The sequence below is a fragment of the Apteryx mantelli genome, chromosome 2 (assembly GCF_036417845.1).
Source record: "Apteryx mantelli isolate bAptMan1 chromosome 2, bAptMan1.hap1, whole genome shotgun sequence".
NCBI classification, from domain to species: domain Eukaryota; kingdom Metazoa; phylum Chordata; class Aves; order Apterygiformes; family Apterygidae; genus Apteryx; species Apteryx mantelli.
Genome location: NC_089979.1, coordinates 124,518,814 through 124,545,190, shown reverse-complemented (window position 1 = coordinate 124,545,190; position 26,377 = coordinate 124,518,814). Strand labels below are relative to the sequence as shown.

Below are 26,377 nucleotides of genomic sequence, written 5' to 3'. Positions count from 1 at the left end.
AATGGAATCAACCAAGAGCTTTTTTTGTGCAACTTTCCTATGTGCTAACTAGAAGAAGTAGTGGTGACAGTAGTACTCTTGATCAGTACTGGGAGAGAACAAGGAGGGGAGGGAAAGAAAAGCCTAAGAGCAAACGAGAACAATATTTGGCCCGAATTATTCCTTACCAAACACTTGATGTTTTTGTTCCAAAGGCCCCTGGCTTACAATGAAAATGAACTAATCCCTATTAGGAAATCTTTCTGGATTTTGACTGGGAAGTGTTTGGTGTTGAATGGACGAGTATGAGAGGATCTTTTGTTTGCGTTGTGTTCTCATTAGCAGTGTTCTCATTAATGGAGCCTTGCTATAAAAATTGGTGTGCTGCCCTAGTTTGTATTTGTTAGAGCTAAAACCTGATGCAAGTATCCCTGATTTTTTCCTTTCCTCCTCCACCTGTCCTGTGCCTTGCACAGGTGCCTTGCTGCCCTGCCCTTTCCTCTGTGTACATTTGTCATAGCATGAGACTCTCAGCAGCCTCTTTCTTCCCTTCTTCTCCCATTGGTGAGTACCATTAGCTGTCCCTTGCCCTGCACTTTGTAAACTTGATAAAGGCTGAATAGTGATGCTTAGAGAGGGAAATGTTTGTGCTGCCTGGTTTTAGAAACAAACACAACAGTCTAAGTTTAAAAGTTGGTCTGTCTAGACTCTGTATATAACCTGTAGAGAGAAGATCCTTTGGGAAACAGTTTAGAGTACAAATCTGGCTTTGGTGCTCTGAAACATCCAGTGGAGGACCCTCTTATCCACCATCATTGACACATATGGAATCGAAGGTGACTACCCTCTTGAATTAGTCAACAGTATCTAAAACTGGGCAGAACATCAGTATCAGAAGCTTAGGTAATTTCAGCTGTGCAGTAGTGAACAAGTTTTCTCCTGTAGCAACTCCACTTCAAGAAGCAAACTAATAATCATCTGATGCATGTTCTCTGGATAAAATTTAGTTATTTTAAGAGTGTTCAAAAACCTTCCAAAGCCCCAACTTCATGTTCAGGGTTTTTCCAGTCCTGGTGACAGGACAGAAGCAAGTGCTTGTGCAGCATGTTGCAGCTTGGGACTGAAGTCTATGACAGCAGCCAGGCGTCAACCTCCTCACACTGCCCTAGAAATGTATTGCAACCTTAAACTGAAGCATCCATCAAGACCTTGCTTCGTTTTCTTTGTTCTGTCATTATTGGCCTTTCAAGGAGGACTGCTAATCAGGCGATTGTTTATGTTGGGGAGGGTTTAATAACCAAACCCGTCCTGAGGCAGCTAGACTGAATGTTAAAAAAGCTAGCTAAAGTGTTAGAATGTGAAAAAGTTGAGTAGAATTCTTCATGAACCTCTTCTTGTTGGGGTATGGGGCTGGTGTCTTTCATGAAAAGCTTTTCTATTTAAGTATCTAGTACTTTCTGTTTCTGATTCATCTAGAAATTTTGGCATTTTCTCTTTCTAAAAGTCTTGTTAGTGGAAAGACTCTCTCATGATATTTTTGGCAATTGACAATGACATAAAGAAACAGAATGGACTAACGGAAAGGTCTTTCTGAAACATAACGGGAAGTGTGGGAAAAACAAAGTGTGGAGTGAAAAAGCAAATAAACAAAAAAATGAAAAGAATTGCATTGCCAGAGCATGAAGTCTTCACTGTCTGCTTGCCTCCTTTGGTGTGATTATGTATTTACTGGAAGCATACAGGTTTTTATGGAAACATCTTCCCTGTTGTCATCCCTGGGTAGAGTGATTCCTTTGAAATGACTTATAAGAGTGGAAATGTCATTAATCAAACCGTCTTCCTAGACTATGCATGAGTTTTTCTCTTTTTAAGACACCTTAACAAAACAGGGTGAGAAGAGAGAGAAGGTGAAGAACAGTTAGACTCATCTCAGTTTTGGAAAGAAAATGAACAAAACTATCTGGAAAAAAATGAAGAAACAAAAAGAAAAGCCCATCAAAGAGCTTGCTAATAGCAATATATTTCTAAAAAGCTATGGGGGGAGAAATGTTTGTGTACGATTTGCAAGAGGAAGGTCTCTTAAGCAAACAAAAAAACTAGCAACTTAATATATATATGTATACATATGTATGTATGTATATGTGTGCATGTGTGTATATATACACGTATGTATATAGAGAGGATAAAATAAGCTGAAAATTCAGATGAAAACTCAAAATTTTAATGCCTTTTTTGATGGTACAATAGCCATGAATTGTTTGTTTCAAGGAGATCCGCTTCACCTCTTTGTTCCCTTATGGGAACAGGTTTCTCATATTGTTTGTGTCTCAAGAGCCATGCCAGAAGTCTGCAGTTCTTGTCTTCCTACTCATAGCCGTTTTGCTTGGCTGTGAGCATAAAAGCTCTAGGGAAGCACTGTCTATTAAGGATAATTCTGTTTCTGCCTTATCCAGTGCTTTTTGTCTTTTGTGTGGCTCTCTTGCACTGTGTAGTTTGGCTCTGGTTGTAATCCATGTGCCTCTGGCTTATGAAATTTTGTACTGGTTCAGTTGCTTTCCGGTGGCCATGTTCCATACACTCTTTCTCAGCAGTTCACAGAGTTTAAACATATGCAGTGATCTAATTTGACCTCTTGCATAGAATCACCTACATAGTTTTCTGCAGTCATTCCTGAACAGTTCCAGTAAATCCCAGTTGCATCAGACCATGCCTGGTATGGTTATGAAGCATGGCAGCTGTGGAAAGCTGAGCTCTCAGAGCAGGTTACCCAGGTGCCCAAAGGAACCGGGGTTTTCAAAAGCATCTGGTGCCAACATGGCATGGTGCTGTACAGTATAGACCTCTCCAAACTAGCACTGAAACCAGGGGCACCATGATGCTCTGTTTGGCCTTTTTATACTTGATGAAAAACAGGCCTAGATAACCTGGATGGACTGTACTGTCAATGCAGTGCTCTCTCTGTGCCATGTGGACGTACTAGTTCAGTGCTAGCTGGGAGATATCTGAGGGATGCTGGTTTGTTGCACTGTAGACATGCCTTTAGCATTTCAGGAGCACAAAATCCCATTGACTTCCAATGGCACTTCTAGAAGTGCTCCTGATTTATTGAAGTGTTTCTGATAATCTGACTCCAATTGGTTTCTTTTGTGGTCCACATGGGTTGTTGCTGTTGCCACTGCTGCAGAATTACAATTTGTATTATGGGAAGTCCTGGAGATCCGAAAGAAAACCAAAGCCCGTGATTCTGCACACTCTCCACACATGTAGTAAAAAACAGGCCTTGCCCCAAAATCTTACTGCAACAGACACTTTTTTGGGATGTTCTGCAGAGAAACAGCATATATTAGGGGAAATGATTCTATTCAAATCCTTAAGAGGATACAGTGATGAAGAGCTTCAGTGCTACATGCACTATCTGGGATGATATCCAAAAAGCCCAGATGTTTAGTCTTCAGTGGCTTCATTTTAAGCTATTAAATGTGGAGTTTATTTTTTGGTTGGAAGCTGACTTTTTCTCAATTTTCCTGGTGTACAATAAAATGTTGACTTTCCTGGGGGAAGCTTAATTCTATTGGTTAGTGCATTAAACAAGTGCAGTACACTTGTGCCACATGTATACTTTAGCATTGGAAGCACATGATTTGCTGGGGATGGTGGGGGTTTTTTGAAAGGATTTTAATTTGTATTGTCTGGAACAAAAATCTTCTGATGCAAAAAATGCGAATCTTATCCTCAGTGTCAAAATGCCCAATCAGAAGGTGAAATGGGCATGCCAAGTTGGATGAAGTTGCAATGTAGACAAAGGAAGGGAAAGGCTGCCCAGTGGTGTTGCCACTCCCATCATGTGACTCCATCAGGTTTTGCATGAGGTACTTCATCTGCTACATCTGCTTGTTTCCAGATTATGGAGAAGAAAGGCTACTTCTGTTTCAAACATAATGTTTGTCCCAGCCATGCAGGGAGAAAAAAGAAAAAAACACAGTAAAACGAGAGAAAAGGGTGACATGTTTTCATTGTGCCGTGTTGTTGTAAATGCATCAGAAAACAGTAAATATATCTCATGATGAGGGTAAGGTGAAGGTTCCTTCTGTGACTGTTCCTCGTAATCTTGGGAGAAACGCTAAAATCTTCAGATGCTAGAAGCTTTCCCCTTTCCAAATGTTTCCCATGTCTGCTGTGAGAAGCTTACATTGTTGTATTTGAATGCAGGGGAGGCAGCTAGGGAAAGTAAGGCTATTGCCCCACTTGACTAGAGATTAGAGTCAAAATCCCCATTTCCTTGGAAGGCTCCAAGCCTAGTGTAGGAGGAAATCTGCACCTCTGTGGAATGATTACTTGAATTAGATACCTGCTGCTCACCTGCTGTCAAACACGAGGGTTGCTTCCGCCTCTCTCAGCCAGACGTAGTGAGCACGTGCCCCCCATCAGTGGTCAGAAATATACCTGCTCTCAGGTTATATAGCATATTATCATCTCTGTATAATAGAGGTACCCAGTATGGCATCTTCTCATGGCATTAGGTGCAGAAGGATACAGATGTAGCCACTTTCCGATTTGTGCACCCTTTGCCTGTGTCACCTGATGGAAGCTCTGGAAGAAAGAGTCCAGGGTCTGCCTCAGAAATTCGAAATAGTGATTAGGAAGGTGTAACGGTAAGGTAACAAGTTGCTGCTGAGGCTGCCATCCCTGTGTAATGGGAATGACATTCGTTGCCTATTGCACAGACTCTCTGTTCGTGGGCCCTGAGCAACTCTGTTCTAGTTTCCCTGAAATTCTTCAGCCAACTGGTATCTCATCTTCTTCTCCCAACATGCCTAACTGCTTCCAGAACCGTGTGGGGGTACAGGAGGTTGCTTTCCTTGTTTGTTTGTTAACAAAAAGACTTGCAGAGCAATGGGTCAGTGATAAAAAAAATAGCTTGCCATCTTTGTGGTACAATATTTTTATGCTAAGAAAGCACAACCATGCATGCTGGATATTCATCTGGCCAATTCTTACTGTTGACAGAAATCAGACATTCAGTCTCAAAACGTTTACACATCTTCGCATTGACAACACCAACATGTATTTGGCGTCTGCTTAAGAGATGCACTGCAGTCCCTTTGACTGCGAGCTGTATTGCCCGTAAACATGAACGTGGTGGAGCCACAGGCTGAATGACTGACTGAGAGCCTACCCCCAGCATTATGTCAGGTTCAGCACTGTGTTTCTTGAAAGACTAAAGAGTAATTTTAGGTTGCTGGTTGATATTTCCTTTACACTGCATGTGAGGGTGCTTCTGGGCATTTAAAATGCCTTTTTCTCTCTATAGGCATTTTGACTTCCTAGACAACATGTATTCACTGGGTTTGTGTGTCCTGGCAAAACTCCCCCCTGCTTTCTCTTTCCTCCTGGTTTACTTAATCTTCCAAGCTGATACAGAACCACTTTCTGCAAACAAACTCTTTCAGATCCTACTACAGTCATTTTCTGGATAATTTCATTAAAATTTTAGGATTTTTAAAAAATAAAATACCCCTTGTAAATAAGAAACTATTATTATACTAGAATTATCCTTTCTTTCATTTTAAAAAAGAACACTTTAAAGACTTCAATGCATAGAAAGAACACTTATTTATCTTCTATTGTTAAGCTCTGAAATGCATACCTTTCTCTAAAACAGGCTTCATGGGGTAAAGTTGTTCTCTGATGTATATTTGGCCTTTTGCTGGGTATATATGTCAATGAGTTTGCTCTTTTATTAAATCCTTAAGGTTCCCTAGAGACTGTAAACAAAAGGTATTTATGTCCAAAAGATGCCTGTACATTCAAGAGCTATGGAGGATGGTCACCACTGATGTAGCTTCTTGCTGATGTTGCCGCCTACTGGATGCAGGGTTGGACATGTCAATCAACATTGTTGGCAATGCCTGGCTACCTCTCATTCTAAGGCATGTGCCAGATTTCCCATCTCATCTTTAATGATATTGCTGCTGAAACTGCCTCGATACTTGCTAGTCACACAAAGTTTGGAAGCATTAGGCAATTATAGAGAAAGGTAGTTAGATGATCCTGAAAACTGGAGTGTGAGAAACAGGGAACAAATTCAATAGTAAAATCATCTACTTAGGAAGTAATAGGAAAAACTCTGCTCCATAAGTTGGAAGCTTACCTGTAGGGAATAAATGAAAAGGAAAAGGGTGAAAGACATATTAAATGATTTTGTAAACTTATAAGACAATGATGGGCACAGCTATGGAGGCAGCAAATACGGTGTTAGGATGTATCAGGTGAGATTCTTCCAATAGGTATAGGGTAGTATTAGAGAAATTCTCTAAGTCACTGGTGTGACTTCATGTGGTCATGTAGTGCAAGGTTATAGTCATCTGTATTATAGAAAGACCCAGGATTTCACTTCCAGTCCCATATGTCTGCCCTCTCTCCCCACATGCTGTGTGACCTTAAATCAAAGAAAGAAAGGTTTTTACTTAAGATTAAAACATTATATTGTTTACTTGATTCTTTTTCATATATCTGAGGTATGTGATTTGTAAAGGAAATAGAAAAACTTCTACAGGTTCAGAAATTCAAATTAGATTAAAAACCAGAACTTCAAACACTTTATGTGCATCTTCTGTACTTATCTAGATTGTAGAACTATCTTGAACCTGAAAAATTAATTCAAGATCTTGAAAAGAGATTTCCTGATGTGGTTTTCTTCTCCATATTTTTTTTCTTTCTCAGCCTGGAAAAATAATAGCCATTTCTGGGATACCATAATAATACCATTTTTGAACTTCAGGCTACAGACAACTGTGGCAGACATATGAAGAGAACCTCAGAGGGGGAAACTGATATTTTAACCACAAAAGGATCTCTTGCAGAAGAAAAAGAACACCCTGTAACTAGCAATGGGCAATATATCTATAATATGATAGAGGGACTCAAATTCTGAATGTCTGAAATACCATGTGAGACCACAGTCTTCAGGCACTGAATCTACACAGTGTCCATGGTACCGGTGTTGTGTGCTGTGGCTAAGCCTGCTCTGCGCTACGCAGCCCCACTGTGCTTCCCCTCCGTGGGGCAGGTGTGAGGCTAGCAAACTCTGTCTCTGCTCCAACAGAGAGGAAGGTGAGGGTCTGCGGAGGAGTCGTGTTCTGCTTCCCTCCATTTGGCTTATTACTGCTCACTACCAAAAAGCCGGGACAATATAGTGCCACAGGGGGCAAAGGGGCACTGAGGGGGAATAGATAGAGAAGGGGGTTATGCTGCAATAGGTGATGCAGGTTGGGCTCTCCTGAGCATCACAGTGCACTGCCATGCAATTCCTGAACAATATGAGTTCCTCCATGGTCTTGCCTTGAGGAGAAACCAGACTGTCTGGGAGGCAGGCAGCTAAAGATGAGGGAGAGCAGAAGAGGCCCTGTCCCCACCAACAGTTTCTTGAAATCATGCTGCTCTCTTGCCCAAAAGGGCATTGGTATTTTACCCTTACAGCGATGGCGGTATCGTGATGCTTTTCTTTGTATCAGTATCAGAAAATATTCAAAAGATATTGCTCATCTCTGCCTAAAGCTCCATCATGAGTGTTGATGGGTTGGAACAGGAGCCCCTTGCATGTTATTCAAAATGTTTATCTTAGCAAAGGTTGACGTGCCAGAATTGGCCAACTGGCATGAAGAAAACATATTTCACTTCTTGGGAAAGCGCTACCACTTTGCTGCCTTTCAGAAACTATAGTTGTTTTCTGAATTACAAGTGCTTTGCATAAAGAACATAAATTGCTGTGCTCTTTATCACTGCTTACTGTATGACAAATATACGGTCCAATTTTTCAAGTGTGGTGTCTTGAAAATGAATGTGCATTTGAAATGAAAACCATTTCAGTACTTGAGCATCCTCCCTCTGGAATAGGCTGGATAATAACATGTTCATCACCTTGGGTTATTTTAATATTTCCCGAAGCCTGCACAAGATGCTTTCTATTTTCTTGTCAAAACATACTGAAATGAAAATTATTTTTAATAAAGTACAATAATCACAGTGTGATCGCCAAGTGCATCTTCTCTTGTCAGATTGTTTCTTTCTACTTATGAGTATTTGCAGTTATTTAATGTTATGATTGCTGAGCAATCTAGCATTGTGAGGAAAAGAATGGGATATTTTACTGTTGACAAGGAACATTGGGTGATACAGAACACATTCCTTTGCCTCCTAGAATAGTATCTTTGCTTAAGCTTAATGTTGAAAGAGTTGACTGCAGATGGACTTCATTTTTCTTCCAATATTTCATTGTTCTATTCCATATATACCATTCACTGAAAGCAAAACTCCCACTGATATTTTGTTTTTTCCATTTCTGTTCGTGAAAGTCTCTGAGAGTGTCATGCACAAACTGATGGCCAGATACTGTGTCTGAAATGCGGTTAGCTGACAATATTACCATTAGTTTCTAACTCGTACATGCAGTGCACTTGGGTTAGTGTCATAGCTTCTTGCATTACGTGCTCTTGGCCTGAACAGCTGGCAGATAACTAGGCTAGCTTCTGCTAAACTAAAGTCCAGTATTTAAAAGAGAAAATTGCATGTCTACACAGGTGTTGGAAACTTTCAGGGATAACAACTGAATGATTTTTCTAAACTGCTTCTATATACCAGTTTTTTTACTCAGCTCCAAAATAAGTGATGGACAAATCTCAAGAGATTTGGTTTCATATCTTACCCAAACATTATCCAAGCTAAGTAAAGCTCTGGAGTCTGCATAACTGAGCTTGAAACCTCATAAGAACAGACTTTCTCATGAGTGTCAGTGTTTCCTGCTGGCTGGAAATACCAAGAAAATAGTCTTTCTTGTGGTATTTTTGAACTTTAGCATCTGGACATAGCTGTAATTAGAGAGGACAGATCTTTATGAAAATGAAAAATAATTGTTTAAAAAGTGAATTGTTTTTAACTTTGGGGTGTGAGGTTCATTTCTAGTTTTTCAGCAAATGTATTTCTTCACTGAAGATATTAATTGATGCTGTAACTCTCTGTACTGATAGTAGGAGGTCTTTATCTGAAGCTGCAAATTCTGAATATTTTATTCTGGGTATTGTGGAATATTATCACTGGTGAGTCATTAAATATTTCTTGAGTCAAGGGAAGAAATTGCTGTTGTATCCTTCCCTCCCTTTTGTGTAAATACAGAACTAAGCACCGCCTTGGACTACTTGTTTTTGGGAGCACATTCGACTTTCTTCAGTCACTACCTCAAGTGGGAACTTCAGCTCAGCCACAGAGCCACGATGCTTAACAACAATGCTAAAAAAAGCGTAGTAAAAATAATCATAACGATTACATTATATAACTAATATACTGATAAGAAATGTTATGGTACTAAATAACTGTAGTATAAAATCTTACATTGGTTTATATGGAAAATTTAGATGTGAGCTGTTTCTGGGTTTAAAAATAGAGTGAATTTGCATTTTGGATTCTGACCGTGAATCAATGGGACTTGCAGAGAGAGGAACTTCAAAAGTTAAATATGGAAAAGTGTGTTTCTCCCTTGTCCTTCTGCCACTGCAAGATTTACAATATGTTCTCTTCTTTATTCAGTCCATGTTTAGTAACTCAGGCAATGAGATTGCCATCATTTGCCTTGTATGATTAATCCAAGAGTGCACTGTTAGCAGAATACCAGGAAATATTTCTTAACTTTCCTCTCAGTTTATCTTCATCAACATTTTCCTTCTTTAACAGGTCCTCGCGAAATCTTGCACCTCACTGTTCACACTGGTCATGTGCTGCTGTTTGGTTACCCATGGCTATTCACATTTAGGGTCACTGTTAAGGTCCCCAAAACCTGGCCTATTATTATGGGTAATCAAATAGAGCTCTGTTATTTGCAGAATTTGGAGTATATTTGCTCTAGAATTTTCTTCATTTTGCCAGTCCTTGTGGTTCTGAATTGCCAATTATGCAGCATAAATGTTGAGTAGAGGGTAGTCAAGTGCAATATAATTTTCTTGGTTGGCGTACAGGCTAAATTTGTACTACTTTCCTTTCCTTCACCCCTTTTTTATTGTAACTGTATTTCACAAAAAGCTTTTGTCAGTTTTGATGTTTGCCTCCGCTTTTCCAGGGAGTATGTGCTTTCTGAAGAATTACTTTCCAGAACAATACGTACATATAGATAGATAGATAGAATAAGGTTTTTTTTTTTTCCATACACCAAAATCTTACAGGATTCTTTGAACTGTTTCCTTTACTAACTGGAGATTACAAAATGTTTCAATTTAGTAAAAAATTTAAAATATATGAAAAGATTGTCATAAGTTCCATACTTAGTTTTTGCATGTAAATATTATTATTAATTAGTGCTGCAGTTAATAATAATCTGCATTCGTATTCACTCTGTTTAAATCAGAGTAATTTAATGTTCAAATTAAGAATGTGTTTGCAAACAGATGTCTAAAAACTGTTTGTTGGTTACCTACAGTGGTGTTTTTCTCCAGTTCTGTTGTTATAAAGAGTATTCAAGTAATGCAAGAGGTAAAAGAAATCACTGCAGAAACATAATCAAAGTGACAGTTTTGTGCCATATTTCCATATCAAGCTAAAGCAAACAAAAAATTCAGCTGTATATGCATACTTAACAATGTAGGTGTTTCTCTGGGGAGTAATCTGAAATGAAGGGACTATCTTTTCTTTCTTCCATTTAAGACTCTCCATTTCCAATTATTTCTCTAACTATATATTAGCTGTTTTAATTAAAATGTGATGATTCACCACTTTCTAGTCACCAAATACCTTTTTTTTAAAGTAGGGGCTTTAAATATAGTAAGAACTTAGACTATTTTATTATTATTCTGAGCATTTGGAGCTGTAAGAATATTGTAGCATGATATGAACAATGGAAAAAAAAATCTGTTTTCTGTAATTTTGTGTTCAAGGGCAGTTCAACCTCTTTGCTTGCTAAGTCTAATTTTCCATGGCTTATAAGACTTTAATTTGATTCTTTATCTGAGCATAAAACAGTGACTGAAAATTGCATAGTAAATTATTGAATAATCACTTTTATGTGGACTACCTGATTGTCAAAATGAATACTACCTTTTAAGAGACACTCTAACTAAGTGCTGGGCAAAAGTGAACTTTACAACTAAAATTGGCTTAGCTCCTCAAGAAATCAGAGTGGTTTCTCATCTGAGTGTGAAGGAGAAATAGCTTACTGACTATTATGTACGTGCTTATGTGTACAAGTATTTTGTGCATATATTTTAGTGTTTGTGTAAACATTTTGGGTTGATGTCTGCAGATGTATGCATATCTGTATACAGATATGTCTGGAGGTAATATCACAAAGATAAAAACTGAGATATTTGTGATAAATCTGTTCTACTTCTTGGTTTTATAATTCATCATACAGTTTTGACTGTTGCCTCTTCCCTAGACTAGTATTCCTCTCCCTTTTCACAGTCCCTCTTGGGAGTGATTTTCAATTTCCCAACTCCAAGCGACATCAACAAATACATTGAAGGAAAAAAACAAGCATTCTCTTAAAACAACTGTATCCTCCTTTTTGTCCAAATAGGCTGCACCTCCTGGAGACCCATCACAAATGATACACTCTGTCTTTTGGCAGTTCTAGATTTCAGATCTGATATTTTGAGTTCTAGAGGACCAGAAGCAACAACTAGAAACTTCATTACACTAAGAGACATGATTTCCTACTGGGAAGCAGAGTTCCAAGTGGTCTTGTATATCAGACCTAGAAAAACAGTTTTAAGTATAAGAGAATAGTCATAGTTACATACAGGCAAATTTAGTTTTTATTTTTAAAAAGAAAATTCTCCTCAGTTATGTAATGCAAATTTTATGTTGACAGAAAAATGTTAGTATGTCAAAGTCAAACGCTCCAGGGTAGAATTGTACATTTGGAGCTACTCCTTTGCTGTAGCTTTGGTCAAGCTCCCATTTCGCTCACTGGATGCAGGAGAGATGTGCAGGAGGGCAGAGCGAAGGTTGCATGGGACAGCAGTCAATCCGTGTTTCCTATCTTTCAAGCTGTATGTGTGCTCGTGCTTCTGCAGGATGGTAACTTACATAAACAGTGCACTAAAAGTTGGCATGATATGGGAGTTTCTTGACTTCAGTGGAAACAGAAAAATTGCCCGGTATGTAATACATACTTCCACATATTTAGATACACTTTTTAAAATAACAAGAGGAGGTTACAGGTACATTATAGTTAAATTAACATTACTTGGAGAGCGTTGCTGTTATCAGTTCATTGGTTCTTAAGTATTTAATTAATCTTCAGTTTTGTTTGTTCTTTGTTTTTTATTTCCAAGATGCACCCCCCCCGAAAAAGCCCAACACCTCCCACCCCCAAACAAACAAAAATTTACTGAACAAACTCAAAAAGCAAGCAAAGTCAGCTCCGACCTAGTTGGCACAAAGAGCTCATACAATTTATTTGGAGGATAGGTTTCCTGTGCCAAAACACTAAACAAGGTTATAGCCAACCTTGAGACGCCTGCTCGTGAGCCAGGAGAGCAGGCTCCTCGCTGCCCTGGCCGGGCTGCCGGCGCTCGCCCCCGTCCCTCCGGCGCTCCTCGAAGGAGAGGAGCCGCTGCCCAGCAGGGCCGCGGGAAAGGGGCAGCACTGCCTCTCCTGCAGGAGCAGGGTCGGCGCCCTGTAAATACCACCAGGAAGTCGCTGCTCTGGGGGGCTCTGGCGGAGGAAGACCCACCTGAAGGTCCCCCTGTGCCAGTGTATGAGCTCACCTGCCGGGCGCCTTGGCGCTCCTGCCCACTCTTTGTGTGCGTGTGGTGTTGCAAAATGTGGAGGCTGGGCTGACCTGAATCGCAGTGATTTACCGCAGCCCCTGGGCAGAGGTCAGATGTGATGTTTGGCCTGTGGCTGGGTGAAGGGGAGAGTTTACCCACCCCAGCTTCTCCTCCATCGTTCATCACCGCTTCTCCTTTCTGCCCCCACCCCGGGTTTCTCTCCCGCCCGTGCACGTCTCCAGCTCCGCTGCATGCCAGCCTGCTCCCCACCTCGCCTCTGCCGAAACACCCGTCCCCTGGGGGTTGCTTTCTTCTTTTATGCTCACCTGGGATCTGGGCTGTGCGTGCAGAGCTGTGGCAGCGGGCGGGAGGGAGCCCTGAGCCTTTGGGGGACCAGGGAGGCCACGAGGCGTCGGGGGAGGATGCAGGGGCAATACATGATTCGGGCTCTCAACTAGTGGCGGCCAGAACAGCATGTGGCTCCCCGGAGGCTTAAGATCTAGATCAGATGGCCGCGGTCCCGGCTGTGTAGTTGTCCTCCTTCAGCGGCTGCGGCTGAGCCTGCGGCGGGGCAGAGCCAGCAGGGGAAGGAGCCACTGCGGGGGCCCAGGAGCGCGTGGCTGGGGCAGGAAGGGCAGCAGCGCCTGGCGCGGGTTAGCTCGGGCAGCTGTGGATGCTCCCCCCGCGACAGCGTCAGCGAGGACATATGCCGATGGGGAAAGCCTTCCGTGCGAAAAAGCACCATGGACTTGCTTGCTGGAAACACTAATTCGGGCATCAAGCTTACAGGATGAATTGCAATAACTAATGCTGCTTTCAGCATCAGCAGAGTAACAGCCTTAACTCGCCAAAACAGCAAACAGGCCCCCTCTCCTGTCACTGTACATGTGGTGCTCTCAGGAGACCGACTGAAATGCATCTGCACCTGTGGGAGAGCACATTTACTTTGTGCCCCTGCTTTAGCACTTCGGAGTGATTGTGGGAACTGCTAGTAGCAGGCAGTGCCTTAAATTATTTGGCGTTATCCTTAAGTACCTGATCAGTCAGGGCAATTCAGAGTTTGATGGCTAAGAGCGATACACACCTGCAATTACTTAAATCCACAAAATTGCACCCATAGGTATTTGCAGGCACCAAAATGTTGGCATAAAATTAGAGGCCATTTCCTAAAATCTGTGCCTAAATATTGATGATATTCTATATGAGGGGTTGTTACTTTGGAATGGATTTGCGAAAAGCAATTGAAAATCTCCAGGCGTCCCATCTGTGTTTAAAGTAACGACAATAACAAAACTTTAAATTAGCATAGGAGATTTAAGACATTTCAGGAAAACATTGATTAAATCTGCCAATGAAATGAATGTGTTTGGCGAGTGACCTAATTAGTGTATACTTGGTTCTTTTTCACTGCACTGCTTACCACTAATTGCTGTTCTGCTGGTCTTCTCCTGACAAATAAGAAAAAACAAGGATGAGGGATTTGTTGAGGAAATAGTGACATTCAGTTTTAATTCATTTGAACCTGCTGCCAAGCTTAATTATGGAATTGAGAAACTGAGACCAGGAGGCCCCCAGCCGTTTAGGTTATAGGAGGCGTAGATGTTTAGTGTCTGCCTGCGTATTCGGGTAGCACTTAATGCAGCTAGCTATAAACCTATGCTCACTGATGCTTAGCTGTTTTCTTTCCCCCACAGGTACAAAATCACAGTTTTTGTTCCTTAAACTTAATTATATAGCTCTGATGTCATCAGGCCAAAGCAAAATTACAGGCATTTTATTTCTTAGAGGAAAGGTTTAGCACTTAATCTAGATAGTCTTGTCTTGGATTTTGTGTATGTGTGTGTGTTTGCATTTACAAACTAGTAGTATGTGTCATTCCACAAAAAAATTAGGAATCCAGGAATATTTGTTGTAGCACTGAAGTGCCTAAGTCCCCCTCACTGTAAGTACACTTGGGTTGAGGGACTTATGTTAGTGGTAAACTTGGTTCCTGATTCTTTAAGCAGAGGGAGGTAATGCAGTTTTCCCTATTTGCATTTTGTGCTCTTAAAGGAAAAGGGCAAGATGCTTCGTAAAAAAAGGGGAAATAGTTTTGGTTTTGGTTTCCTGTGGTGGTGATAGATTCTTGCACGTAGAGTCTAGAGGTCCCAGTTTAGAATCAGTGCATTTTTTATGATGTTCTGCACAAAAACTGAAAAGATAAATAAATCCACAGACCAGAATGTTTACAAGGCAGTGCACCAAAAGAAAAGAAAAGAAAAGAAAAAAGGCCTGGAATTTGGAATTTGAGGATAGAGGAGGGTGGGGTTTGCACTTGTTTTTAGAAGAGGGAAAAGAAACGTGGACATTTTCTTAGAGCAGCAGTGTCCAGTTGGCAGCCCCAGTCTGAACCTGTCCCGTGGGGCGCTTCCAGCCAGGCTGCTGCCTTTTCCCAGGAGGAGCCAGGGAAGAGCTATCTGAGCAGCAAATGCTGCCAGAGCAGCCAAACTCAGCCTCATGCACCTGCCAGCGGTGGCAGCGGGGGGCGGCTGGCCCCTGCCGCTGGGGCTTGGGGGAGGTGCAGGGGAGCGCAGCCTGCAGCTGGCCCAGCCAGGGCACGGGCGCCAGGAAGCGCTCTGGGGCATTTGGAGAGTCACTTAACTATGGGGAAGGCTGGTGGGGATGTCCCAAGACCCAGCTTTAGCTTCTGGGTTGACTAACCTTGATCTATTTTGAAAAGTCTTAAAAACAAAAAAATAGCTCCAAACCAACTCCCCCAAAAGCCCACACTACTTTGTTAGTGCTTGAGACCAAAAGCATGAAGTGAGATTGTAAACAATTGAAATATGCTAGTGTAGGTCATCAACATAGGCTGTAAACATCTAAATGGAAGAATATAAACTCTGCAAAAAAAAGCATGCTTTTTTTTTTTTTTCCTGTTATATAGCATTGCAAAGTTCTTGTAAGGATACTTGAATGCTGAAACAGCCTGGGAACTTGGCTTCCCTCACAGCAGATTGATGTTCTTTGGACGGGTGCTCAGCCACGGAGTGATTTTGTCCTGATGTTGTGTGTGCGGTGGAGAGATGTGCTAGGAAGGGGGAGGCACAAAAGATGCTTGGAATGAGAATGAACCTCAGGAAAGGAAAAAGAGCAGCTTTGCAGCTACGCTGACAGTGTTGGTACTAGAATGCATAATAGACAACTAAAGATGCAAGGCTTTTTGTCTTGAGACGTTCAGAGAATATAATGGGAAAATATGGTTATATAGCCACTATGCACGTCTTTAAATATTATGGACTAATGTAAATCTTCAGTAATTCACTATGTTAGATGTACCTGCTGTCTACACTAAAACACCAGAATATATCCTTATATGTTCCAGTTTATATTTGCAAGTAATACTTAGATATTCTTGCAGTGCTGTCTGGAAAGTCACTTCCCTTGTATTGTTGCATACATGAATCCCATACTGTATGCTGATGGATATCAAAATCTACCTCTATTATATGTTTTTGATGTCAGTATTAAAACTTATTTTTGCACTGTCATTTCCTAGTTTTGGGGCATAAACATGGTGAGAAATAAAAAGTGTAATCTCCTGAGAAGAGCACCTTGTCTCCCCCCTAGCCCCCCACCACCCCCCCAAATTATTTGCTCTGTGTCGGTTCCAGGCTATCCCATGTCTTGGAGATTTAATGGTGGTGTCTGACTTCCCAGGTCATTTCAGGTTTCCTGTTTGGCAGCTCTGCCTTCTCTTCAGGATCTCTTGCTTTGCAAGACTGAAGCTACATCTAATCATATCTCTTCCTTCCTCCCAGAAGCTGTTCTCCCAAAGGGCAAAGGCATTGCAGAAATCCAGGGAAGGCTCTTATTCTCTTGTAGCAGGTTTTTTGGTTCAAAGCAGCATAAACTTCACTGCTCCTCCGCAGTGAATAGCTTGGCAAACACTGCAAAGCACACTGTGATGTGGAACAAGCTGATTTCAAAATGACATGCTGAGTAGGAGAAAAAAAGAAAAATCAAATGGGGAAAAACGAATAGGTAAAACAAAAAACAACCCCCACAGCTGACCAAACTCCAGTGTCCTTTTACATGCAAGCATTTGTTGGACATACTGTCCCTATACTCAGTTGATCCAGTGGTTTCAATTTGTAATGATGCTCTACTCTCTACCCGCCACCAAAGAAAAAGACAAAACTGGGGAAAGAACAGAACAGAGAGGTTCAGATCTTGACTTCGTTATCAAAATAGTGCTTTTCATACCCCTTAAGTACATCAGCATTTTCTTTAACAATCTTAGCTCATTTTTTTCTTATTTCTTTTTCGTTTTCTTAAAAATTGGCAAATAAGATTTAAGCCTGGAAAAAAAACAAGTCCATGCACGCAAAATTCTTTCACCATTGGACTAATGCCTGCATACATACCAAAATAATAATAAAAAGATGTTTATAACTTGGGGGCAAGTTGATCACAAACACACACTTTTATGCATAGATTTGGTGCACAGAGGAAGGCATAAGGCCTCACACGAGCAGGAAGAAAGGCTGGCAGAAGAAATAAAAATGGATACGGCAGGAAAGCATATCTGTGGTTACCTCCTGTGTTATGCTTATTGACCTAGTAAATGGAGATGTCTGCAAAGGAGCTGCTGTGCTATAAATATGCTAGTGCTAATATTATTAAAGCCTTCAGGCAGTTCAGTTTCATCCTTACGGCTTCCGAGGGGAAAGCAAAGGGGTGACCTGTGGCCACGGCTTGTCCAAGCAGCGCATGCCTGCCTGCGCTATGATCGCTTAGCATGATGCTGGCTGGGATTTTCAAAGGATTCCAGGTACCCTGGGTGGATCTCGAAACATGTTTAGGTGCCTAAATAATCATTTGGTGAAATTTTTGCTACCTAACTCTTTTGAGATCTTCATGAGCAAGACTTTTAAATGCTATTGAAGATGAGAGATAGGTAAGTGCTTAGAAGTTCTGAAAAGTCCACTTTGTAGCCTTTTTAGTCCTCTTTTGTATCTTTAGGTAAATAAAAATATTTCAGGAGCTGACCCCAAATTCTGTTGATATGCTGTAGGGGCTTTACGCCTATAGCCTTGCTTGAACATACCAGCCTTGCTTATTAAATGAAAAAAACAGAGAGGGATAGAGTGAGAGAAGAAGAGCAGTAAGGAAGTGCATGGCTGATTAATAAACTAAACTATTGCAAATACTGGGACTAGAAAAGCCACTTGAAAGCAGACGATTATCCCTGGCCAGTCCCTGAGATCTAACCTCACCAGGCTGATGTTCAGATGATACCCTGAGCAGCTCCTGGTGGGGACCCAGCCCTCGTTCCAGCAGAGATGAAGGCAAGGTGAACGGGATGTGGTTTAACTAGGTTGTGACTTCGTTATCTTACCGTTGTCTAGAGCTATCTGGCAGCTGCTTGCACAGTGCAGAAGACTATGAGGCAATAGGAGAGGAAGGCTTTTTTATTTAAACAAAGAAACAAAAAGTATTTATGCACACGCACGTAGAGATATTAATGAAATTGCCTATTCTTTATTTTTTAGGTTACGGTTTTGTAGATTTTGACAGTCCAGCAGCAGCACAGAAAGCGGTAGCATCTCTCAAAGCAAATGGCGTGCAGGCCCAGATGGCAAAGGTAAGAAAACGATGTTGTTACAGGCTTATCTGAGCTGTGTGGGGAGAATTCCAAGACTCCATTTTGCGTCTGTTTTTCTTAGCTTTGCGGATTGTTTATTTCAAAATTTTTTTTTTGTTCCTTTGGCTCTAGTGGCTTATTCATCCTGACTCATGTGTGTTTCTACAGAGCTGTGTATCATGCATGGGTTCTGGTCTCTCTCTCCCCCTCTCTCCGGAGAGATTTATAAGATCTGAGCGCTAGAGTCGCAGAGCAATGGGAAATGCCTTTGTGCTGAGCGCATTGTGAAAGAATTGTGTTTGCTTTGCCTCGGAGTAGTCTGCGCTTGGTTTCTTTGCCTTGGAACAGTTATTCCTTTCTTACTCGCCTGGTGGGTTTGTCCGAAGGAGTGATTGACTGAACACGAGGGAAGTTTGTTGTATCTGCCTCATTTTAGCTTTTCCTGTCTTTTTATTTTAAAGACATAAATGGGACTGTACCAGGCTGCCTGAAAGTATATTGTGCTAGAGAGTCTATCTGGAGGTCACTGGAGTACATTGTTCAGAGAGATTGAGAGAGTCATGCTTTAAATCTCACAGCAAGCATGCAGTGAGGTAAAATACTCCATTTCTGGAGCTGTCCTGTGGCACCAAGCAAAGGGGCTGATGGAGCAAGGGAGTTACAGTAAATGATTATCACGTGCACTGGCTGTTGCCTTTGGGAAGGTGTAATCATACATCTTCGGGCTCTAGACCATGTTGGTTTGCAAAACTAGCTGTTGCTTTGTACTTTCAGAATACCTTGCATTACCATCACGATTAGCGAGATTTAGCCTCCTCAGAAATGATGCAGGTCTAGATTCTGAAACGTTAAAATCAAACAGGTAATTTGGAAAACAAAGTCAGCTATATCTATTACTATACCAACTGATAACTAATCGCCCCATTTGAACATTCTCATTGAAAGGAATGCTGCTGATTTAAAACTTTTATTTTTCAACAATACCCTACTCAAAATTAAAATAGAAAAAAACCCCTCTGTGATAAATGAAGTTCTTTTGCCTTGAGCTTCACCCACTGTGCCTTAAAGTAACTGGATACGATTCCCTGTCATTCTGTTTAACAGCACCCCACAATGCAAGCTATGCTGTTTTATTGGCTCTTAGTTTTTATTGACATGTGGCGATAAAATATATTTTCTTCAAATGGGTAAAAGATGGCAAGCTGAAGAATCTGAACACCTATTAAGGATCGTGTTATTTTATTTCTCTGATATACTGCATCTCCTTGTTAAAATATAGGCAATTCGATGCATTAGTCAACCTGTGAAAAAGAAACCAAAGACAGGAGATACATTCTGTGCTACTGGTTGATCTGAAATAGCAATTTCTGGGGAGGAATAAATCTATAAAGTTATAGATTTAAAGTTATAGATCTAAAGTTAAAGATTTAAAGATGACGCGATATTTGGTGTTCTGCGGACATAGCTGTCGTGCTTCAGAACGCTGAGCAACCTCAGCGCTTGCATATGTGGAAATACCAAAGGGCAAGGTGATTTAAAATACAGTATTTCGGATTGTTCAGTATTTTGGGGTCTCACTCCTACAGCTGATGGTTTTAGCGTGAGAAGGGCTGTGCCAATGGCTGAGGTTTTTATTATGGGAGATCTGTGGCGGGAGTAATTTTTCCCCCTTCCTGATTTAGAGGAGGCTGGTGCGTACGCTTTTGTTTGTATAAGGCTGACTCTATTTTTAATATTTAGCCATGGTGCCTGGAATCCTGCATAGGTTCTTTTTAGTGTGTTTGATAATTCAAGATAAATATACGACTGACTTTTCCTATCTCTGAAAAAATCAAAGTATTTAGAAGAACTGAGATTCAAAGGAAATTAAGACGACTGCACACAAAGCACACTGCATTGCTGAGAAGGCAGGAGCCTGGGAAAGCAAATCGATCTGGAGAAGCATGTTAATTCTTGCAAATGTTGGAAGCCAAGTTGCATAACAGGAGTGAAAGACAATGTTATCTGCCAGTGTCTGAATTAACAGCGAGGGCTCTGAAAAGGTTTGAAGATGAAGAGGCAGAAGAATGATTTAGCCGCTGCTTCTGGAAAATTTATCCAGAACAGTTGGATTTCAAGAACTGCTTTAAGTAGTGGTGAATGGTAGCTATCAGATAAAACTAAAGAAAAAAGAATATGCCTGAAAAAATTATCTAAAACTTTTGCATGCCACATTTCTTAATTCCTTTAAAAATACAGTAGTGTACTGTATTTTCTGTTCTTCGTTCCGAAACGTTGAAATTCAACCCTGTGCGGAGTTGACTCAGCACCCAAACAAAAGACAACACAGTGCTTCACGTAAGTGGAGTGTTACCGCTTTTATTTATAGCAACATGCTTCTAACCATAAATTACACCCACACCTAGGTAGTGGTTGCCCCTGTGTAATGTATGTTCAGCGAATGTCAAAAATCTCAGTCCAGTTGAGGACACTTTTGAATAAAGGTAAAAGAGGCCTTAGCCTGCTTGTGCCGTGCGCTGGTCTTCTCCAGCTGTGAGAAAAAGTATGTTGAAATGTCAGACTATTCTGTGATGTTTTCCTGGAGAGAAATCTTAGTCAGAAAGAGAAGTTCTTTCTTAGTTTTAACACAATATAATTTTTCTCGTAGAAATCCAGGAATCTTCTTTGAAAAACAAAAAGCAGAATTGAACCCCAACCCATGCTGGCTAACAGAAATGTCTTGTGGATACTTCAGTAAAAGTATACTTATTTTATTGATGCTTAAATCCAGCCGCCTCCCTCATTTTTATAGCATTTGGACATCCTTTTGGCTGCTTTTGTTTCATACTGCTGCCTCGGGAAGAAGGTTAAACTCCAATGGATGGAGGCTCCAAGTTCCATCGCTGCTGGAAAGCTTGTTCGGTTGAGGCTCACGCACCGCATAACCCAACACAGAGAAAAACATCATTAAACATGCTTGAAGCTCTCATTTTGTTCTCTTGGATGCCATTCAGCCTCATGCAAAGTGGTCAAGCAGGAGGGAAATGCAGCTAAGGGAAGTATTGGTGCTGGACACGCCGAGGCAGCGACAGCAGCTGGGAGCTGGCGTTTGGCGGCTGGGCGCGCTGCTGCCAGCTCGGTGGGAGAAGGTGGCTTCACCACCTCCCGGCTTCTCTTAAACCTGCGCCCTCTCTGGCTGGCCTTTTCCTACTGCCCTCGCACTGCCACCCCTAACAGCAGTTTTGACTGCTGCCCTTCTCTTACGTCCAGTTACATTGCTCTAAGCTGCCCATCGTTTTCAGAAGTGCTAATTTATGGTTTTATTTATTTAGAAAAATTAACACTTATGGAGCTGCTGAGGAACGGTTTCCCAGCTGGTCTGGCTTATTTTGTTACGTGCTTCCTGGTTGCTATTGGAAACACCTCCGATACGCGGATTCATTTGCATGTATATAGTACCTACTTGCCCAGGCTCGTAGTGTCCAGGTGTTTTTTTGTTTTTTGGTTTCCTACTAAAAATGGCACAACGGACATGCCATAAAATAATCTCCAGGAAATTACTGATTTGTTTGTCTCATCGTGCTAGGGACTACACAAACGCAACACAGAAAAGGCAGTGCTTATGCACATGATTTATATTTTGGTTTGTTCGTGTGCTCTTTTCATTCATTTTTAGAGAAATGGTATAGACAGAACATGGAAAATTAATAAGCAGAATCTCGGTAATATGTGAGTTGGCTAACACAAGTAGGCAAGAAAGCTAGTACAACACATGAAAAACATATCAATGTTCTAATAAAATCTGTAGCCAGATCTATTTTTGGCATTAGCAATATTCCTCTGCACCGAATTACATATTTGTGATGAGACTTCCTAATCTGCTTTAAATGTAAACTTTTAATGATACCCAGGAGTCTATCTCATCTGAAAAATCGATAGAAGTTAGTTCTCTAAATAACTTTGAGGGTCTGAATCTGTGTCAGTCCTGAAATTGGTGGGCTGTACAAACTGTAGAATCAATGTATGTCTTCACAGACATTTTTGGGTCCTTTCTACCTTCTTTTGTTTCCAGTTTTAGTCTGCTGTAAGAATATGTACAGTGGAAGTTAAGGCTAAGATAGGTTATTGCAAAAAGTATATAATAGCTTCTTTAATATCTAGCAGTCCATTCAGAGTGTTGAAACAAATGCGTTTACCAAGGAAGTGTATTTAATCATACTGTTATACCCAGCACACTTATGAAGATTAGTAAATATATTTGGGGATGCATGTCTTCTCTTCTCTGGGTTTTCCTTTTCATACGTATAATGCATTTAGACATCCTTAGCACCTGTGTCAGAAATGTGGATATTGAAGAAATATTTAATCAGTGTTGGCAGTTGTCTAAATCCAAGGGATGTTTCTTGACTACTCTGCTGCAATAATTGCCATCCAGAGGGTACAATGAAGGATCTGGGTCTGAAATAGGACTGTGCCAATAGGCTCTGATGTGCATTGCTGGACAAGGGAATTACAAAACCTGATAGCGCTTCTTGTGTGATATTTTTCTCATCCCTCCTTCATGCAGAAGCTTAAATCCAGGGAATAATCACCAGCTAGGAGAAACATAGGAGGGAAACATTTCCCACAGAATAGCACCAGTATAAGAGCTTCTGAGGAACAACCGAGGTCTGGTTGCTGCATACTTAAATAGACAGTTTTGCTCAAAGGACCAAGGAAAAGGAAATCCCATGGAAGAATGCTATTTATTTTCCAGGCTTTTATGTAGGTTTCAGGAATGGCTTTTATATGAGTCAGCTGACCAAATAAGTCCATTCTGCCTGCTCATTTTTCAGCTTTGTTTTCTCTTCTTTTTAAATTATTTCTCTTTTTTCACTGTCATATACCAATACTCTAAAGGGCTGTTACTTAAAATGGAAACTGCAGAAAATGGAAAGAATCTCCAGTGAAAGCTCCTCATTCTAATATATTTTTTAATCTAAAAAATAAAAACTGAACTGAAATATGGCCTATACAGTGAACATCTGATGCTCTGAATCCCACAAGCAGTTTCGTAATTCAATTCATGACTGAAACACCTGAAAATTTTACCTAGCCAAACTTCAGGATATTGGTTATTTGTGTATTTGGACTAGTGGATATCAGCCTTACTGACTGTGTTAACTCTTTTTTCCCCCCTTCTGATACTGAAGCAGGATGCTAGGGTTTAGAGTTCAATATTGAAATATTCAAGCTTCATTTTAATGGCATTCTTTAACTATCTGATTTTTCCCCCCCTCAAGCAAACTGTTGTGTAAAGTTAAATGTTTGTATTGGCTCTTTAAATCATTTTCTTCGTTTGCTGCGGGAGCCCTAGCTGGTGACTCTCTGAAAACTCCAGCGTGCTCAGCAACGTCAACAAAGCTGAGGACTGCATTGTAATGAAGTTGGCTACGTTCCACACCATTTCCTAACAAAACCCACATCCAGTATTGGGCTACTTCTTTACCAGTTGTCAAAGTTTCACACAATTGAATGTGTGTGTGAAACACTTTACAGTAAACAGTCCTATTTATCTTGCTAAAATGTTAACTATCTCGCCCTGTACTTCTGCACCATATGTATCCGATACTGACCCGAATCAATAACAATCCTGGGTTAAATTACAATGCAGAATTATAGCTGGGAGCAAGTGAAAGGTGGTTCAGTTCAGATTTGTAAATCAGAGATGTCAGTGTCTCTCTTTTGTTTGCTTTCTTTACCAAACCCACCGCAATAAGGGAGTCCTTTAGGAGCGATAACCACAAGCCCAACAATTTAATATAGTGCTCCTTATCAAAGACGTACCCTCTTCATCCTCTTGCCTGTTTACCTGCATGGTGGTTTTGCATAAACTGACTTTCATTCCCCTAATGGGGAATCACAGTTTCCTAGCTGGAGCTGGCCCTTTAAGTGCTGGTTTTGTAACTATTGAATTTTTTGTCATTCACTAAAGGATAGTGATTGAAGAAGATAATGGCACTGAAGAGATGCTAAATCATTTGTTTGGATCAGCTTTTATCGCAGAACTTTTTGGGAAGATATGCCTTCCCAAACCTAGAAGGCTTTCTGAGATGAAACACTGTCTAAGATTCAGGCATCAAATCACAGATGTGCTATAGCAAACTGCTAAGTTTATATTTCAGAAAAACTGAAGTATCAGATGAATGTGTCTTATGAGCTTCCTAGGCAATTAAGACTAAAGCAGTGGGCAATTTTGTAAGAAACAGCTGATGTGATGGATAGGGGTGATAACAAAGATACATGACTGTAATGGAAGGACTTCATAGACTAGCACAGTGTGGCAAATTTTATGGTCCTGAGAACTATATGGTAGCCAATGTGAAATGAGTTTATGATCCTATTCCTGCTTTTAGACACATGTTTATCAGCCAACAGAGTGTACATTAGCTGGAGCCATTCTTGAAAGAAGAACATCAAGCAAGTCCAGGGGTATAAAAATGTACCTGTCCTTTCACACTTGCATGTATTTCTCCTACAGTCGTGTAGGCCAGTATGAAAGGGGCCTTGCATTGGCCGTGCTTGTACCATACGTGCTAAACTTACACACAAAAATTTCTGGTGGGGTGTTCAGAAGTGCTTAACTTAGCATAATTCTGCGCTCAAGCAGTGAATGGGACTTTACTGTTGATTAATGGAAAGACATTTAGGTCAATGCTATGTTGCTTTGTTCCCAAAAATCTTAGCTCAGCACCTTTCCTAACCACTAAGTTAGCTTAGAAAATCCAACAGGACATATGATCACGTTCATTCTCTAGCTATCACCTCAAATAGACCTTGCCATGGTATTTTACTTTCCTTTTCAAGTGTTGCTTTAGTTTCTAGATTGACTTGATTTTTGTCATACTGTAACTTCATCTAAGATTAAAACATTCCTCTGCCTTTGAAAGTTGCAATGTAAATAATCAGTAAGTATATCCACCTCCATTCTACTAATGCCCTGCGTCACAGAACAGATTCTGATAAGTGAAAGATGTAGCCAACTTCCAGACTGGAGAATAGTAGAATTGCTGGGTGCTTTTAGGGTTATGAACTTCAGCCAAACAAGAATTGGACTTTTTTCATAAATATACATTGTTCTTGACTTTCCTCTGACTTGGAACACATTTGAATTGGTAATAATACTGCTGAAATCCACAGAACTTTGGCAATTTAAGCTGTAGAGAAGAATGGGGCTCCCTATCTTTAGCGCTCACATAGCTATACATCTTGGCAGCTCTCATGCGCTCTTGCGAACTCTTTATGTTTGCAGAACAGGAAATCTGAGTCCTGCAAATGAGTTAAACACTGGAGTCAGATTAATTCTTTTTTCCCTCCACACTCAGGAAACTCCAAGTGCCCCACGGAGGAGTTATCCAACCACAACTATGCAGTTTGGGAATCTGCTCCTCAGATTGAGAGTAGCTATGTTCTGTATTCAGTAAGCACATCTTTACTCACCAGGAAAAACCCAGTGCACTCTGAAATGATCAAAAAATTTGTGGTTTTAGAAAATATTGCTGTGGTAGAGAATATACATAGCCTTTCCTTTAGTGACATATCATTTAATCATGTTCTTCTCTTGCTCGGCATGAGGACAGTGCTTTTGTAAGGTGAGAAACAAAACCTCATTGTATCTAGCATGTCTCCTCAGGAGAAGATGATTCACATGACCACCAGTGGGAGGATATGTGCATGCTTTTGGGGTCCACTTAGCCTGGACTAGAGACACAGATTCAACAAATCAATTGGATTTATTTGTGTGAAAATCAGACGACTTTCAGATTATTTTATCTGGAAAGCAGGTGTGTAGTACTGGCCTGTGCAAACTTCAGTAGCATTCCTTCTGGGTTGATGTGAGATCCCATGTAACAACTAATCAGCCTGGAAATACACAGGTGTTTGTTCTGCAAGTAAACACAGATCTGCATAGATACTTCCAGTGCACACGTGCATCCCCCTCTCAATATCTAAATGTTACTGTATTAGTGAATACTCTGCTCGTTATTTCCTTATT

General features: G+C 40.7%; 1 protein-coding gene across 11 annotated transcripts in view; it reads left to right on the top strand.

The window, feature by feature from the left end:
* The window catches only part of RBMS3 (RNA binding motif single stranded interacting protein 3), a 722,481-nt gene that overhangs the window by 436,704 nt on the left and 259,400 nt on the right, over positions 1 to 26,377 (top strand). For all 11 annotated transcript variants that reach the window (XM_067291474.1, XM_067291473.1, XM_067291476.1 and 8 more), the window contains one exon: positions 18,272 to 18,363. In XM_067291474.1, coding sequence (XP_067147575.1) covers positions 18,272 to 18,363 — 92 coding nt within the window. The remainder of the gene's footprint in view (positions 1 to 18,271; positions 18,364 to 26,377) is intronic.